Here is a 17,496-nt window from a genome sequence, read left to right on the forward strand (position 1 = left end):
AGCGGTTTAGTGCCGCCTTCAGCCCAGGGCGTGATCTTGGATACCCGGGATCGAGTCCCATGTCAGGCTCCCTGCATGGAGCCTGCTTCTCCCTCTGCCTGTGTCTCTGCCTTTCTCTCTCTCTCTCTCTCTGTCTCTCATGAATAAATAAAATCTTTAAAAATAAATAAATAAATAAAAACTATTTTCCAAAAGTAATAAAATATTTAAGATTATATTTAATGAAAGTGTAAGACTTTGTGAATGAGAAAACATTTTGAAACAACGCAAATGTAAATACTGGGAAAGACTTTTGTTTTCATAGATCAGAGGACTTAATATTGTTAGGATGGCAGGATGCCTGGGTGGCTCAGCGGTTAAGTGTCTGCCTTTGGCTCAGGTCATGATCCTGGAGTCCTGGGATTGAGTCCCACAGCGGACTTCTTCAGAGAGCCTGTTTCTCCTTCTGCTTATGTCTCTGCCTCTCTCTCTCTCTCTCTCTCTCTCTCTCTCTCTCTCTGTGTCTCTCATGAATAAATAAATAAAATCTTTAAAAAATATGTGTATTGTTAGGATGGCAATACAAAAAGGGCTTAAGAGGTGAAAAGAAAAAAAAAAAGAGGCAGTACTCCCCAAACTGATATGTAGATTCAATACAATCCTTGTTAAAATCCCAGGTGATTTTTATGCCAAAAATTTTGCGTAAAAAATTCATACAGAATTGCAAGGGACCCAGAATATTCAAAATAATCTGGAAGAACAAAGTTGGAAGACTTTTAATTTTAAAACAAAAGATAAGAGTAACCAAGGCAATGTGTTATTAGCATAAGGCATAAGCAGAATTGGCATTGGCATAAGCAGAATTGAGTCTCTAGAAATAAACCCATGCGTTTCCCCAATATTTATAGTAGAAATGTCCACAATAGCCAAAATATTGAAAGAGCCCAGATGTGCATTGACAGGTGAATGGATAAAGCAGATGTGAATACATATACAATGGAGTATTACTCAGCCATCAGAAAGAATGAAATCTTGCCATTTGCAACAACATGGATGGAACTAAAGGGTATTATGCTAAGTGAAATAAGTCAGAGGAGGACAAATACTATATGATTTCACTTGAATGTTGAATTTAATAAAGCAGATAAACTTAGGGGAAGGGAAGGAAAAAAAGATAAAAACAGAGGAAGGCAAATCATAAGAGACCTTTAACTATAGGGAACAAACTATATGGAGGGGAGCTGGGTAGAAAATGGGGTAATGGGGCAATTGGGGGATGGGCATTAAGGAGAGCACTTGATGTAATGAGCCTTGGGTGTTATATGCAGGTGATGAATCACTAAATTCTACCCCCTGAAACTAATAATATACTATATGTTAATTAAATTAAATTTAAATAAAAAATTAAAACCTTAAAAAAAAAACATGTATTTATGGTGGAGAAAGAATAGGCTCTTTAATAAATGGTGCTTGGACACATCCAAAAAGAATGAATTTGAACCCTTCTCTCACACCATATTAAAAATTAACTGAGGGGACGCCTGGGTGCCTCAGCGGTTTGGCACCTGCCTTTGGTCCACGGCGCAATCCTGGCGTCCCCATTGAGTCCTACAGAGGGCTCCCTGCATGGAGCCTGCTTCTCCCTCTGCCTATGTCTCTGCCCCGCCCCCCCCCCTCTGTGTGTGTGTGTTTCTCATGAATAAATAAATAAAATCTTAAAAAGAGATTAAAATAAAATCTTTTTTTAAGTTAAATAAATAAAAAATAAAAAATAACTGAGAATGGATCATCTACTTCAAATGTAAAAGTTAAAATTATAAACTTTTAGAAAAAATGAGAAAATCTTGTGATACTGGAAAAGGGAATGATTCTTAAACATGACACCAAAAGCACAAGCAACAAAAAAAAGGAGTAGAGAAGTTGGACTTCATCAAAATTAAATTAAAGACTTTGTGTTTCTTTCTCTCCCCCCCCCCCCCAAGATTTTATTTATTTATTCATGAGAGACACAGAGGCAGAGACATAGGCAGAGGGAGAAGCAGGCTCCCTGTGGGAGTTAGTCCCAGACTCCCGGGATCATGACTTGAGCTAAATGCAGATTCTTAACCACTGAGCTACCCAGGTGCCCCTAAAAACTTTGTGTTTCAAAGGACATTATCAAGAAAGTGAAAAGATAGCCGCCAGAATTTGAGAAGATAATTGCAAACCATATATCTGATAAGAGACCTGTATCTAGAATACAAAAGTCATTTTTAATAACTTTATATAAAGCAAACAACCCAGTTTAAGTATAGGAAAAGGATTTGAATAGACATTTCTCCAGAGAAGATCTGCAAATGGTCAGTAAGCCGTATAAAATGATGCTCAAGGAAAATTAAAATCACAATGAGATACTGTTTAATGCCCTCCAGGATGCCTAAATTTAAAGAAGGAACAACAGATCTTGGCAAGGATGTGGACACTTTGGAACCCTTCTGTGTACCACTTATGGGATTATAAATATTGAATTATTCAGCAATTAAAAGGAATGAAGTGTTGACACATACTACAACATGGTTGAACCTTGAGAATATAGTGCTGCATGAAAACCAGTTACCAGAAAGTCACACATTCTATGTCCCATTATATGAAATGCCTGAAATAGGCAAATTCATAGAGGCAGACAGTAGATTAGTGCTTGCCAAAGGGCTAGGTGAGGGAGGAGTAGGGAACAATTGCTGATTGATTCAGGGTTTCTTTTTAGGGTGATGGGAATGTTTTGGAATTAAAAAGTGATGGTTGCACAACTATGACTATAATAAAAACCAATAAATTGTATGCTTTAAAAGAGTGAATTAAAATTCACTTGGTGAAGCATGCAACTCTTGATCTTGATGTTGTGAGTTTGAGGCCCACGTTGGATGTAGGCATTACTTGAAAATAAAACACTCTAAAAAATAAATAGAAGAGTGGATTTTATGCTATGTAAATTATATCTTGATAAAGCTATTATTAAAAAATAATAAATGAAGAGGTCTGACATTGTGGGGGAAAACCTACTTTCACTTCCATTTTCTCTTTTAGTGATACTGTTTGAGAATACGTAAGATGTCGATTTTAAATTTCTTTTTTCATAGCACTGTTGCAAGAATCCAGTTTCGTCTCCCTGATGGTTCTTCCTTTACAAATCAGTTCCCTTCTGATGCTCCTCTAGAAGAAGCAAGGCAGTTTGCTGCACAGGTAAATTTATGTCTTGTCTTGAATTGTAGTAAAAGTAGACGAATAAATGGGTTACTGAAATGTAGGAGGGGAAAATGTCCAAACATGATGTGTGGAGTGTAAGTCATGACTTATCTCCAGGAGGGAAGCACCAGACACCTCTGGGGTGTTGTGGAGCTTCCATCAGGTATTAGTGCCATATAGGAAAAGCATATCTGTTTGTTGCACAAAAATAGGGATTTGCAGTATCATACAATAGGCTTTGGAAAACTTTCTGCTTTTGCAAATGATTTTCCAAAGATCTAATCTGAGCAAGTTGTCACCTGTAAAAAGATGCAGTTTTTCTTCCTTTCTCTTCACATTTTCTGTAGGTCACTTTGGGGCTTGCCATTTTCCTGCCATCTGCCAGGTGGCCAAACCTAAAGATCAGTAATCTTTATTTGGTAATAAGTATCTTCTTCAGGAATTTACTTCTGGAATTTGGCCTTAATTCTGAGTAGATGTGAAATTTTATATCTTAGAAAATAAGATACGAGTAATTTCCAGTTACACTTGACCCTTGAACAGTTGGATATAAAGGGTTGCCAACCCCCTACATAGTCAAAAATCCATGTATATCTTATACCGTATGCAAAAAGTGAACCTTACTAGTAACCTACGGTTGACCAGGAGTGTTACCAATAACCGTTGAACACGTTTTGTATGTTATATGTATTATGTATTGTATTCTTACAATAAAGTTAGCCAAACAAAGGAGAATGTTAGAAAAATCTTAAAGAAGAGAACTTACAGTTAGAGTGCTGTACTATTAAAAAATCCATGTCTTTGGGGGCCCACACAGTTCACACCCATGTTGTTCATGGGTCAAATGTAATTTTTATTCTCTGATTGAGTCCTTTTCAAAATGGAATCTAGGCATTAGGTGTCCTTTAGGATCCAGGCTCATCGTATGCCCTACTCTTTGTCTCATGTAGCTTTTCAAGGTTAAAAGTAGGATTCAGATTTTTCCCCTTGACCTCATTTCCCTATTTAGTCTGCTGTCTCACTTACGGATCCTGAGAAGACACCTAAAAAGCTGTCTGCCTTCCTCCACTGGTCAGTTGGGCTGTGCAATGTAAAAACATTTTTGAAAACTCTTTTTCCCTAATCTTACAGTGGAACCAACCCCCAGTAGCTCTTTTATTCTTCTTTTGCCTTGGAGTCCCACTTGGGGCCTCCCAAAAGGGAGTACTTACTCCTGGCCTGAGTCTTACCACTTCTGCCACAGGTAAGTGAAGAGGAAGCCACCTGAGAAAAAATCTTTGCATCAGTCCTATTAGAACTTTATCTCAGTAATCTAATTTTTGTGTTTTTTATGTCCTCATGTTAGAGTGAGAACAATGAGAGATAAATATATGACCTCCAGTAGAAGAAAAAAGTTACAAAAAACAAAAGTGTTAGTCTGTTTCTTTGGAATCTTCTAGGGAGAGAGAAACAGTTGTCTAAGATTTTACAAGTATAGGTGACTTAAAATCATGAAAGTGACCATGTTGCTGCTGCCCAGTGTAGGTTCCTGGATTTGGGATTGTGTGTGTAGCATGGATTGACTACGGACCATTTATTTTTTTGAAACAAGGAAGACGTGTAACTCCTAATGCTATATATATATATATATATATATATATATATATATATATATATATATATATATATATAAAAGGAAAGTTCTGGACTATTCCAGATTTTTAATAGGCAATGCCTATAATCCAAATGTGTATCAGAGAGATAGTAATGTAAGTTTGCCAAAGTATAGTGAAAACCAATGACAAACTGCAGGGATATTTAAAAGGTATATAACTGTTCATTTTTATTCAGTTTATTTATATGGTTTTAGGAACTATATTCTTGCTACTTTGTGGTCATTTTTGAGTTGTAAAAGCTTTTAGGTAATAATTGGATTTGATAGCTTTGAGCTACTTTTTGAAGCACAAAGTTTTTATAAAGGTTTTGTGAGTTTACATTTGAATGAACTTTTTTTTAAGATCTTATTTATTTATTTGAGAGGGAGAAAGCATGAACATACTGAGGGGGAGAGGGAGGGAGAGGGAGAGAGAATCTGAAGCAGAGTCTGCACTGAGTAGGGCCTGACACAGGGCTCGACTCACAACCCTGAGATTCACAACCTGAGGTGAAACTAAGAGTCGGATGCTTAACTGAGCCACTCAGGTGCCCCTGAATGAACTTTAAAATTAAGGCAGTTTAAATTAAAGCAGTCATTTTAGATGCATTTGGGTGTGTAATATCTTACTTTAAAAAGGCATCTTTGTAAAGTTTTAAAACTTATTGTTATATTACAGACTGTTGGCAACACTTATGGTAATTTTTCACTAGCAACTATGTTTCCTCGGAGGGAGTTTACCAAAGAAGATTATAAAAAGAAATTACTGGATTTGGAACTTGCCCCAAGTGCTTCAGTGGTACTGTTGCCAGTATGTATATATGCTTTTTTTCTATCTTTATTGTCCTATTTGTTCTACTCTTGATCATATCTTTTTCTTTTTCTTTTTTTTTTTTTTAAGATTTTATTTATTTATTCATGAGAGGCAGAGAGAGAAGCAGGCTCCTCACTGGGAGCCTGATGTGGGACTCGATCCTGGAACTCCAGGATCATGAGCCAGAAGCAGATCCTCAACCACTGAGCCACCCAGGCGCCCCCTACTTTTGATCATATCTTGTAATTAGTGGAAGGGAAGGCCAAACATGTACTGTGGGTAAATTCACATTGTCCAAAAATGCTAGGTTAATTTATTGTTCCATTATCCTGTGTTTTATATTTGTATTGCTAATGAGGCACTAAAGTATTTTAATTTTTACCTTTTATTCTAACCTCTTTAGATGCACAAAGATGACCAGTAGGAGAAGAAAATAAGAAATATACAGTATTGGTCTAATGTATAGATTTAGTGTTTTATTTATGTATGACCCTACTGTTTACCAAGTATTTAATTTATTTTTATTTTTTAGAAAGATTTTGTTTATTTATTTAGAATAAAATTTATTTTAGAATAAAATCTTTAGAAAGATTTTATTTATTTATTCACGAGAGGCAGAGACCTAGGCAGAGGGAGTAGCAGGCTTCCTGCGGGGAGCCCGATGTGGGACTCAATCCCGGACCCCCGGATCACAACCTGAGCCAAAGGCAGACACTCAGCTGCTGAGCCACCTAGACGTCCCTTTACCAATTTTTTTTTTAAAGATTTATTTATTTATTCATGATAGAGCGAGAGAGAGGCAGAGACACGGGCAGAGGGAGGAGCAGCTCCATGCAGGGAGCCCGATGCGGGACTCGATCCCGGAACTCCAGGATCGTGCCCTGGGCCAAAGGCAGGCACCAAACCGCTGAGCCACCCAGGGATCCCCCTTTTTACCAATTTTTTAAAAAAAGATTTCATTTTAACATAAAAATAACATTAATTTTTAATCATATTAATCATATTTGATCCTCATAACAGTATTTTAATCTCTGATGAAGAGGCTCAGAAAGTTTAAGTGACTTTGCGAAGACATCTCCTAAATGCCAGAGATGGTAGGAGAGCCTGGGTCTATATTTTGGTTAGGATAGTTTTCATGGTTCTGAAGTAGAGCTCCATCTAAAACAATTAGCCTTCCAGTAATCAGGACTAACTTGGATTCACTGAGGTTTTGAAACCTTTCCCTGTTTTTTAATCAGCAAGGAGGACTTCCCTTACTGAAGTTGTTAAATTTCATTAAGAGTTCAGTTCTTTTAAAAATAATTGGTTCATTTCACCAAGATCTACTTTCTAGTTTTAGTGTTTTGCTTACTCCTTTATTTTTTTTTTTAAGATTTTATTTATTCATAGAGAGAGAGGCAGAGACACAGGCAGAGGGAGAAGCAGGCTCCATGCAGGGAGCCCAACGTGGGACCCAATCCCGGGACCCCAGGATCACACCCCAGGCCGTAGGCGGCGCCAAACCACTGTGCCACCTGGGCTGCCCTGCTTACTCCTTTAAAAAACCGCTCCTAGAGTTCCCAGAAGTTTATGTAAAATATACACCCAAAAAAAAAACAGCAGAAGATGGTCATTTTACCTTCCTTCAGTAAACTAAAGTTGGTAGGACTTTGTTTCACAGATAAAAGATTCATCTAGAACTGGAGTGTGGTGATGTGATTGGGCTCATGTAGCCGTTGTTGTAATTTATTTCTTAATTTTTAGGCAGGAAGACCAACTACATCCATGGTACATTCTTCCAGTGGAGACTTTTGGACATTATTGGGGACAGTCCTTTACCCATTCCTTGCCATCTGGAGATTGATTAGCAACTTCCTATTTAGTAACCCTCCTGCACAGACCTCTGTGAGAGCAGCAGCAGCAGAGTCCTCAAACCTTGCATCATCTAGCAACTCAGAGAAAAGGTATGTTTGTGTTTTCCCCATCTGCAGGATGTGTTAGTAATGCCCAGTACCTTATTCAAAATGAGTATTTTTGTTATAAGTACTTTGCCGTCTTTCTATATAAGGGAAAAAACTTAAATGTCCTGATTCTGAAGTTTTACTTTATCATCTTTCCTGAGAAGCTCACTACCTCAGTTTTCTCAGCCACTCTTTTTTTTTTTTTAAGATTTTATTTATATATTCATGAGAGACACAGAGGCAGAGACATAGAGGGAGAAGCAGGCTCCCTGCAAGGAGCCCAATGTAGGACTCGATCCTGGATCCTAGGATCACACCCTGACCTGAAGGCAGACACTCAACCACTGAACCACCCAGGCATCCCTCTCAGCCATCTTTCTAAAACCTACTCCACAGAAACCAACTTTACCTCTGTTGGTTTTATTATTTCATTTGTTGATTTCTCCTTATACTATGACTATAAAGGCAGATTTATTTTTCCAGGTCTAAATAGTAGTATCTTTCTTGCTAACCATGTTTTGTCCAATAAGCTATTTCATTTCATTTGATTAATTTCTCACAATCATCTTGCATACATATTTTTGGGTGTCATTGTGCTTTAGATAGTTTTAACCCCTGGTGGTTCTTTGATCTGCTTCCTGTCTTCTGTGGGTCATTCAGAGAAGGACTAAACTGAGGAAACTGGATATTCACTTGAAAATGGTGCTTTCTTCAGAGTTTTATTTTAGACTTGTCCCTTAATCAAGAGGCCTCTCTTTTATTGCAGATGGCGAAGGTTAGAATGAGAATTTTAAACACCACCAGTAACTTTAGCTCATACCTCTGTTAAGATTCTGCATATTTCAAACAGGCTACTGGAAAGTATTTTCCTGGAAGGTGGGGATCGTAGCTTTTTCTTTTCTTTTTTTTTTAGATTTTCTTTTTTTTTTTTTTTTAATTTTTATTTATGTATCATAGTCACAGAGAGAGAGAGAGAGCCAGAGACACAGGCAGAGGGAGAAGCAGGCTCCATGCACCGGGAGCCCGACGTGGGACTCGATCCCAGGTCTCCAGGATCGCGCCCTGGGCCAAAGGCAGGCGCTAAACCGCTGCGCCACCCAGGGATCCCCGTAGCTTTTTCTAATAATTAACATGATTTATTATATACCTCTTGCTGTTGAACACTGTTAAGCCATTAATGGGCATTATAGCAAATAACACCAATCCTGTGTGATGAGTAATGAAAATCCTTGCCTTTGTCTGCCATCAGTAAGGAGAGTCCGTAGTCCTATGTCCTGTTGACTCTGAATGAAGACTTGTGTGAATATTGTGATTGGGCTGATTTAGCCTTTATCTTGGTTTCTTTTATAACTGTCCTTAGTACATTACTCAAGTGGGGTTACAGGGAAATTCTTCTCTGGACTGGGAATGGCATTCAAACTAGGTCTTGTTAGTGGTGAATTTTAGAATTCTTATTGGGCAATGGATGGAAGCATTTAATTCTGAATTGCTGTTACTTAGCATAGCTTCCTGTGTGGGATTTCTTTCTTTCTCCTTTTCTTTTCTCTTTTTTCTTTTCTTTTCTTTTCTTTTCTTTTCTTTTCTTTTCTTTTCTTTTTTCTTTTCTTTTCTTTTCTTTCTTTCTTATTTATTTATTTTTTTTTGATTAAGAAACTATCCCAAATGTGGGGCTTGAACTCACAACCCTGAGAGCAAAAGTGGCCAGCTCTACTGACTTGAGCCCACCCGGTACCCTGCGGTGTGAGCTTTTAAAACTTCTTTCAAGTAAGGGAAGAGATCTTAGGTTGGTGTAAAGGATGAATGAATGTTTATCTTGAGGGCAAAGCTTTGTGTTCCACTGTTGATCCTCCCCACACCCCCATACCCCGCCAACCCTTGGAGAATGTATTAAAACAGCTTAAATTTCACCCCTGTTTTCCTTTCAATTTTCAGATGCTGAAAAGCCTGTTTGTTCTTAATATTGTTTATAAAAATCAGTCCTTCTTAAAGATTATGAAAGGATTAAAAATTGATCATTGATAATTTCTGTAAATTAGGCTATGAATGGAGCTTGGATAAGCTCTAAGGTGCTGTGTAAGTTATACACATTTTAGTAGATATATCAAGTTTGTGTACGAAATGAAAGATTCATTAGCAGATGGCCCCACTCTCCTGAAGCTTAGAGAGTCATCAAAAGATACATGGAAATGCAGCAGTGACTGGGCTCATTTGACTTGGAGAACAATTGAAGTTAAACTGCCAAAAACCTGTGTGGACTTGTGCCGTGTTAGGAGATAACAATTATCACCCATGGACTCTCTTTAAAGTCTAGCTGCCTGTCCTGATGGAATTGTAGAAGAAACAGCTTTGATTGCTGCTGTTTTCACTTTCTGTCGCCTTTTCTTTTCTCCCTCTTCTTATATCAGGGACCCAGTCAGGAAAAGAGTGCTGGAGAAACGGGGGGAAGACTTTAAGAAGGAGGGGAAGATCTACAGATTGAGGACTCAAGATGACGGTGAAGATGAAAACAACACCTGGAATGGAAATTCTACTCAACAGATGTAGTGTGACAGTACAGTATGTGCAATAATCATTGTTTCCCTTATGATTTAATGCAACTAAAATTCTACTGGAGAAGTGGGACTGCTTTTTTGTTTTCCAGCTGGTCTATAAAGTGTCTCTTTATTTCTGCTTAGTGAGTGGGTTAAAGTTGTTTAACTCCTCAGACAACTCAAGAGATGAAATAACTGGCCCCTAGGTCCTTGCATATATGGTAACCAACTGCTAGAAGCCTAAAAGAATCAAAAGGTCTGTCACAGCCCCCCTTTATCAGCTTTCTTACTCAGTATCTCATATACCCGTTAGCCCTAAGCACTCAGATGACACGTTCTGTTTAGAGCTATTTTGCTCCAGGTCTCTTAAGTCCATAGAAAGTAACTGGTATGTCACTGAGTAATTTGACTCTGAGTCAGAGCATTTTTAACTAGCCAACCAGATGATAATTTATGTTTAACTTTTCTCTTTTTGCTCATCATCTGCAAGCAAAATCTTGTAGTTTTTAATCTTAAACACTGAATAAAAAATCTTTTCCAAAAATCGAAATGATCTTAGTTTTCCTTTAAATTTTGTTATATTAGCATCTCTTTGTTGCACAGGGCTCTGTTGAGGTCATGTGTTTGTCCGTTCCCCCCCCCCCCCCCCCACAGTATTGCCCTGGAGCTATCTCAGGAAAGTAGCTGTGACCACCCTACTTTAAATGTCACTGAAGGAAGTTTTCTGACATATATCGATGCTATGTTACTGTCTGTCCTAAGTCAGTGAGGCATCACTTTGTGTAATGTTATGTATAGTCCGTTCTCCTCAGATACAAAACAGCTTTTGAGTTACAACTAGTTCTCTCTCACCTTCATCCTGAAGGTTTGCTCTGGACAATCATATTTTGAAGACCTAAGCTTACATATAGGTAGCACAAGAAATAATGGAATAAAGATAGGCTCATTTGGTTATTAAGAATTATAAAGAGATTCTTAACCTGATTTATATGATACTTCGTCCCTTTGTTTTTGGTAATGGAGACTACTAACTCAATGTTTGAAAAAAGAGAGTAAGCTTGACAGTTCCTCTTTTATTTAACCTTCCATTTTTAGATTGAAAGATAGTGCTTTCGAGTGAACATACAGATGACTCAATTTTGTAATGGGAGGAAGAAATTTTCTCAGAACAAACTTGGTGTTTTTTCACCTATGAAATAATGATTTTTAAAAATGTTAATAGTGTTGGCAAGGAAACAGCTGGGCTGTAATGTTGGTAAGAGTCAAGACTGGTATACTCCAGAAAACATCAGCAACCTTAAATGTTTTAAACTTCTTGACCCTTTTTTCTAAGGAATGATTATAAATGCAGACAAGGTTTAGGTACAAACATACTCATTAAGTCTTACATCAACTAAATGCCTTCTGCAGAAGTAATTAGCTTTTGATGAGAAATGGTACAGTACTAATTTATCAGTTCAGCTTAATATATATATTCATTGACTACCTGTTATGTGTTGGAAGAAAAAGCAGAATACAAAGTTGTAGATACAATATGATCTCAGCTTTGTAAATACATTTTATATATAGATAGTATCTGTATTAACATAATGTAAAGAAAACAACCAAACATTTAATAGTGGTCTTAGTTCTTTTTGCACCCTAATAAGTTTTCGCGATTTTCTGCGGTGATCATATTACTTGCATACTCTAAAAAGTTTGGAAAATAAATATTTCCAGCAAGCATCCCATTTAAGTAAAGATTTGTAATCTTAAAAGATACAGCAATATGTGACTTAAAAAAACAAAACAACCTTTCGAATGGGTTTTGAAACCTAACAACTTTTAGAAATATACTTGCAGAAACTTGGAATACCTCAAGTCCATTTGCTTGAAAAAATTTAATATAGATTTCAGAGAAATGTACATAAAAGAATAATTCACAATCTTTGAGTAAGAGGATCCCTCAATTTTATATTTTAAAAAGTATAGTTAGGTAAAAAATTCAAAACACTATAGAGGGTTGTAAAATGAAAATGAAGTCTCTTTCTTTGCATCTTACTCTAGTTCTGTTCCCCAGAGGTAACTTCTATTAACAGTTTCTTTTGTAATCTTCAGAAAAATGTTATGCATATATAAGCAAATATGTGATCTTTATTTTTTAAATACGATCATCCTCTTTTTTACTTACACAGTCTTAAAAGATCTTTCCCTATCAACACATAGCTACCTCATTCTTATTAATGGCTGTGTAACATTTTATTTGATAAATGTACCTCAACTTATTCATTCTTTGGTGGCATGCATGGGTTATTACGGGAGATTTTTGGCTTGTTTTTGTTTTTCTATTAGAAATACTGCTATACTGAACATCTTTGGGACAGCATTGTCTTAGCTGTGAAAATATACCAATAGGGTATGTTTGTATAACTGAGCCATAGAGTGTTTGCGGTTTGGATCATAAATGAAGCTGCCAGAGTGCTGCTCCCACCAACAGTATCTAAGAATGTCCATTTCCCCACATACACTTTTTCATCTTTGTCAGTGGTAGATGAAAAATTGTATGCATTTTATATGCATTGTATTGATCACAAATGAAAGTTGAGCATCTTTTAACATTACTGATCATTTCCATTTATTTTGAGAACTGACTGTATTTGCTGGTTTTTCATCTTTATTGATTTATAAGAATTTGATGTATATAAAGAAAATTAGCCCTTTGTCTAGAATATGCTATAAATATTTTCTCCCTATTTATCTTTTGATGTTGATGGTAATTTTCTGCCACAGTATTTGTGTGATCACATTTATTGGTGTTTTTCTTTATGGCCTCTGGGTCCTAAGTCTTGCTTATAAATACCTTTCTTACTTTGAAAATTAATTTTAAAAAATTCACCCATCTCTCTCCTAGTCTTCTCATGGTTTAATTTTTTTACATTTAAATCTGGGATCTGGCTCCCTTTCCAGTGGCTAACATCCTGAGGAGCTAACCTCTTGATGCATCACCATTTGTGGTCTATTCCCTCTGTCCTAATTTGGCATGCCACCTTTGTTCTATGCTTCATGCGCATATGTAGTTTATGTGTATGTGCTTTTTTGTTGATCTTTCTTTTCTGTGCTACCAACCTATTTTTTAATAACTAGCTCCATAATGTTTTAATATTCTTTTGCCCAGATTATTCTTCTTCCCACAAGTTTATTTAATGTGAAACTTTATGCCCCCTCCTCCTCAAATAAGTTACATTGAATTTTGAGATTTAGATGTAATTGACACAATACTGGGTCTTTATGCCTAAGAAATGTCTTTCATACCAGTTTTAGAACCACCCTTACTCCCATCTGACAAACTTTTCCAGTCCATCGATGGAGAAGAATGTTTCTATACCACAAATTGTCAGGTTGCCCCTTGCCCCCCACCAGTGAAACATTTGATAGGAATTTTCTACAGATAAACTCCAGTAAGGAATGCTCGCAGGAAACACAATTTCAAGCATAATCAGACATTTATTTAATTTTAAGTAAACTCCACACCACCTGTGGGGCTTGAATTTAGGATCCCAAGATCAAGAGTTGCATATTCCACCAATCAAGCCATGATTACTCTTTTAAATTTAGTTGAAAACTACCCTTTATTTTTAAATTCTCCCAAATATCCATTCTCTCCAATATCCCAGGTGTCTTATTATTAGCACATTGAGGGGAATTGACAAAGACCACATCATCTTTCTGTGCTCCCAGCACTACTCTGGGTGTGTTTTGTGACTAAAACACACAACAGGAACAGGTGTGCTTTCTATGCCCTGTCTCCAAAATGTGCTTGCTAGAGACAGTGAGACATGGTCCTTTATCCTCAAGAACTGAGAGTAGGGAAATATACACTTCCACTAGAATATGGACAAGCTGTAATAGGGGATATTTATAAGCAAAGTAGTGGAAGGCATGTTTGGGGAAATCAGGGGCAGCTATGTGGAGAGAAAGGTATATTATTTGAGCTGAGACTTGAAGGCATTTTCAGAAAAGGGCATCCTAAGGAGAAGAGTATTTGCAAAGACACAGGAAGATGGGATAGGGATTTACACGAGGTTCAGAATTACCACAGATTGAGAGAGGAAGAAGGCAAACAGTGGAGTTGATTTCTTATAAAAAAGAATTGCTATGGTTTTTACTCATATTTCCACCTTTGAAGTCTCTGAACCTTAAAACAGCCCAATTAAGTGTCTCACAGAACCATCAGATAAGCTCAGTACTTGTATGTTTCCACAAGAACCAGTGAATTCCTGATACTGGGACAAGATGCAGATATTTCCATTTTAATTAGGGACTTAGTGGTCCCTAACAGTGCAGAAGGCCTTTATGAAGTCTGGTATAGGCAGAAGAGGAGATCCAAGGAGTTCTGTGCACAGTACAGGCATATGGGCAAACCACGCTTGTTTGCTAACTGGAGCAAGTGGCAACTTGCAGGTCAGAATGCAGAAATTGTGCTCAGTTCCTGTTGGCCTGCTTGTGTTTTCCCTTGCTTGGAGTGCTTACAGTACTTGTATGACAGAAATGCCACACAACAGACACCAAGAATTGCAAGAGAAAAGAGTACGTACAAAGCTGTCTGGGCTTCTGTCGCACCTAGTGTTAACCCCAGGAACTGAACTTCCTCCTCTCGCATGGGACTGGCAGTAGCTTCAGCATCTGGGAGAGGAAGACAAAGGGCAGTTTATGTACTCATACAGAGGTAGGTAGCAGATCAGCGGTAACCTGTATTACGCCCAAGCTACGTCCTTGGAATAGAGGAGTATCCAGGGTGAGCGCACTGAGGTGATGACCAGATGCATCCCTTTCACTGAGTTACTGAACCTCTGAAGTAGTTGTATTGTTTTAAAAAAATCTCTGTCAACAATTAAAGTGGGTAACTATCTCTTTTCTATAGTAATTTATGCTTTGTCAGTCATTCAAATATTGGGCCCCTTCCATTGTACCAAGCACTAGGTTTGCAGTCATTGTATTAGATCCTCACATCAGCCTGGAAGCATGTGCCTAGTTTCTTGCCTAAGATCACACAGTTAACGGTAGCGCTGGGCCAAGACCAGACGAGGGCCTGGTTTCTAGATGTAACATTTATCCTCAGTTCCATTGTTCCAATCCTAAGAATATTTGGAGCATTCAAAGAAAATAAATATCGGTTGAAGGAAGGAAGGAAAGAGAAAATAAATACTGGAAAGGCAGGCAGTAGGGAATAAACTAGAAGAAAATAGACTGAAAAGGCCCCTCCAACCCTCTGGCTTTAGTCCCTCCCAGAGCCATGTCTCACCTTCTGGCTGGAGACAAGGGTGTGACCCTGCAGCAGGGTCAGGGAAGCCATTGCACCGGACTATAGAGGCGTAGAACTTGGCTGACGCTTTTGGGATCCGAGGCAGAGAAGGGTCTGTGTAGTTCACGAAATGCAGACCAAACTTCTCTGCAAAGCCTGTGGCCCACTCAAAATTGTCCATCAGAGTCCAAACCGTGTATCCTCGAAGGTCCACTTTATCCTGCACAGCTGCTCAAATGCAGAGGCCACAGCATTAGCTTTCTTTGTTTTATAAGACCCCATTCTGCTGACCTATAGAAGCCACACGTGCCCACAGCTCTCCCACAGTCCTGGCTTGCAGGGGAAGGGTCCTCTGTGGATGGATTTAGAGCCATCAGCATTTTTCTAGAAAGGCTCAGCCCTGAATGGGAATCAGGAACATGGGTAGACTACATTAATCCTACTGAGTCATCTGCAATCCTGTCTCCACATATTGGGATACCAGTCGGGAGAGCCTTAGAGAGTTAATGCTCCTTCATAAAGAAAAGAAGTGGCCTTTAGAAAAGATTTTCACTGGAATAGAACTTTTTTTTTTAAGATTTTATTTATTTGACAGCGAGTATGAGCAGGGGGAGAGGTAGGCAGAGGGAAAGGGAGAAGAAGCAGGCTCACAACCGAGCAAGAAGCCCAATGTGGAGCTCAATCCCAGGACCCTGGGATCATGGCCTGAGCCAAATGCAGATGCTTCACCGACTGAGCCACCCAGGTGCCCCGGAATAGGACTTTGTTTCTTCCCGCTGCTGCAGTGCTCACTCCGTCACTCAGCCTTACTTACAGTCCCTTGTCCTACTCCCATCCCAGGGAGTTCTGTTGAGGGTCTCAAACTTTCGCTTAGGAACAGAAGACGCTACAGACAGCCCCCACAGCCTACTCCTCCTCCTCCCAGCCCCTGCCCTCAGCAGGCTGCTGCTGTTCAGGGACATTGGACATCAGGGATGATCCCACAGAGCAGATGACTCTGGCAACTGGGTTTGCTTGCTGAGCTTAAACATAGGAGGGAAAAGACTCAGTACAGCCTCAGTGAAAAACTTAAACCCAACGGGAGTGAGAAGCTGCCTTTCTTCTGACAGGGTCTCCTGTAATGCGGTACTCCCCTAACCAGGGATGTTAGGTGTTTCCAGTAGTGAAAGGTGCACACGGAGGAAGGAATGGGCCTGTCCTACCTTTCAGGGCTTCGTTGATGTAACTGCGGAGGTAGTAGATCCTTAGGGTGTCATTGAGGTCTCTTTCTCCCCGTTGGGACACTCCATTCTCTGTTACATAAATTGGGGGGTTGTTGTACTCCTCCTTCAACCAGTTCAGTATCTTCCTGAAGCCAAAAGGTGTTATCTTCAGCCAGAAGGAACCAGAGTCTGGCCAAGAGCGATCTGTGATGGAGGCGACTCCCCTACCGGTTCAAACATGAGAGATTAGTCTCAATTTGAAAATCCTGAGTCCCCTCTGCACAAAACACAAAGCAGGATTTACACTAGGAAAAGCTTTAGGTTTAGTCTAGACTTGACATTCATAACTAACCACAGAAGAGTCAGATTGTCTCATGTTCTCCCTTTTTGATTAGTTCTAGTCCTGCTGCTCAATGCTGGAGTAGCCGGGACAGGCCACCTGAGCGCTCCGCACCTCTACAGAGGCATGGTCTTGGGCACTCATGGACTGAACCCTCTGTAGGCTGTTCACAGACTGCACCGTGGGACAGTAAGTGTGAAGCGCTCTGGGATTCCCTGATCACAGTCTCCAGTGGGATAGGAGTGCTGTGTCAGGAGAGCCGAGGGCTTCTCGGAGCCAGCTACATCTAGTCACCACCACAGGTGTGGCCACAGGCACCATTTCCTACATTTAAGCTCAGCAAGCAAACCCAGATGCCAGGGTCATCTGTGTGAATACAGGGAGCATAGCATGTAGGCTGTAACCTGCTTCAAGTGCCCAAGACCTTGCGTCTCTCCAGTGATGGACCAGGACAGGGCAACAGGTTGTGCCAAATAAGTACCTGCTGGGGGAAGCACAGAAACTTGGAACATCTCCAGAAGCACTTTTAAAAAAAAATTTTTTTTTTAATTTTT

The 17,496-nt window shown here is 39.0% G+C and overlaps 2 protein-coding genes across 2 annotated transcripts in view; one reads left to right on the forward strand and one right to left on the reverse strand.

The window, feature by feature from the left end:
* Positions 1–10,669, forward strand: part of UBXN4 (UBX domain protein 4) — a 48,200-nt gene extending 37,531 nt beyond the window's left edge. The window contains exons 10-13 of the mRNA XM_038565093.1: positions 3,096–3,198; positions 5,514–5,645; positions 7,392–7,591; positions 9,994–10,669. Of these exons, the coding sequence (XP_038421021.1) occupies positions 3,096–3,198; positions 5,514–5,645; positions 7,392–7,591; positions 9,994–10,132 (574 nt within the window). The 3' untranslated portion in view covers positions 10,133–10,669. The remainder of the gene's footprint in view (positions 1–3,095; positions 3,199–5,513; positions 5,646–7,391; positions 7,592–9,993) is intronic.
* Positions 10,670–11,177: 508 nt separating this feature from the next.
* Positions 11,178–17,496, reverse strand: part of LCT (lactase) — a 51,380-nt gene continuing 45,061 nt past the window's right edge. Inside the window, exons 15-17 of the mRNA XM_038564534.1 lie at positions 16,603–16,826; positions 15,401–15,628; positions 11,178–14,781 (exon numbers count right to left, since the gene is read on the reverse strand). Coding sequence (XP_038420462.1) covers positions 14,561–14,781; positions 15,401–15,628; positions 16,603–16,826 — 673 coding nt within the window. The 3' untranslated portion in view covers positions 11,178–14,560. The remainder of the gene's footprint in view (positions 14,782–15,400; positions 15,629–16,602; positions 16,827–17,496) is intronic.

This window comes from Canis lupus, chromosome 19 (assembly GCF_011100685.1).
Source record: "Canis lupus familiaris isolate Mischka breed German Shepherd chromosome 19, alternate assembly UU_Cfam_GSD_1.0, whole genome shotgun sequence".
Taxonomy (NCBI): Eukaryota; Metazoa; Chordata; class Mammalia; order Carnivora; family Canidae; genus Canis; species Canis lupus.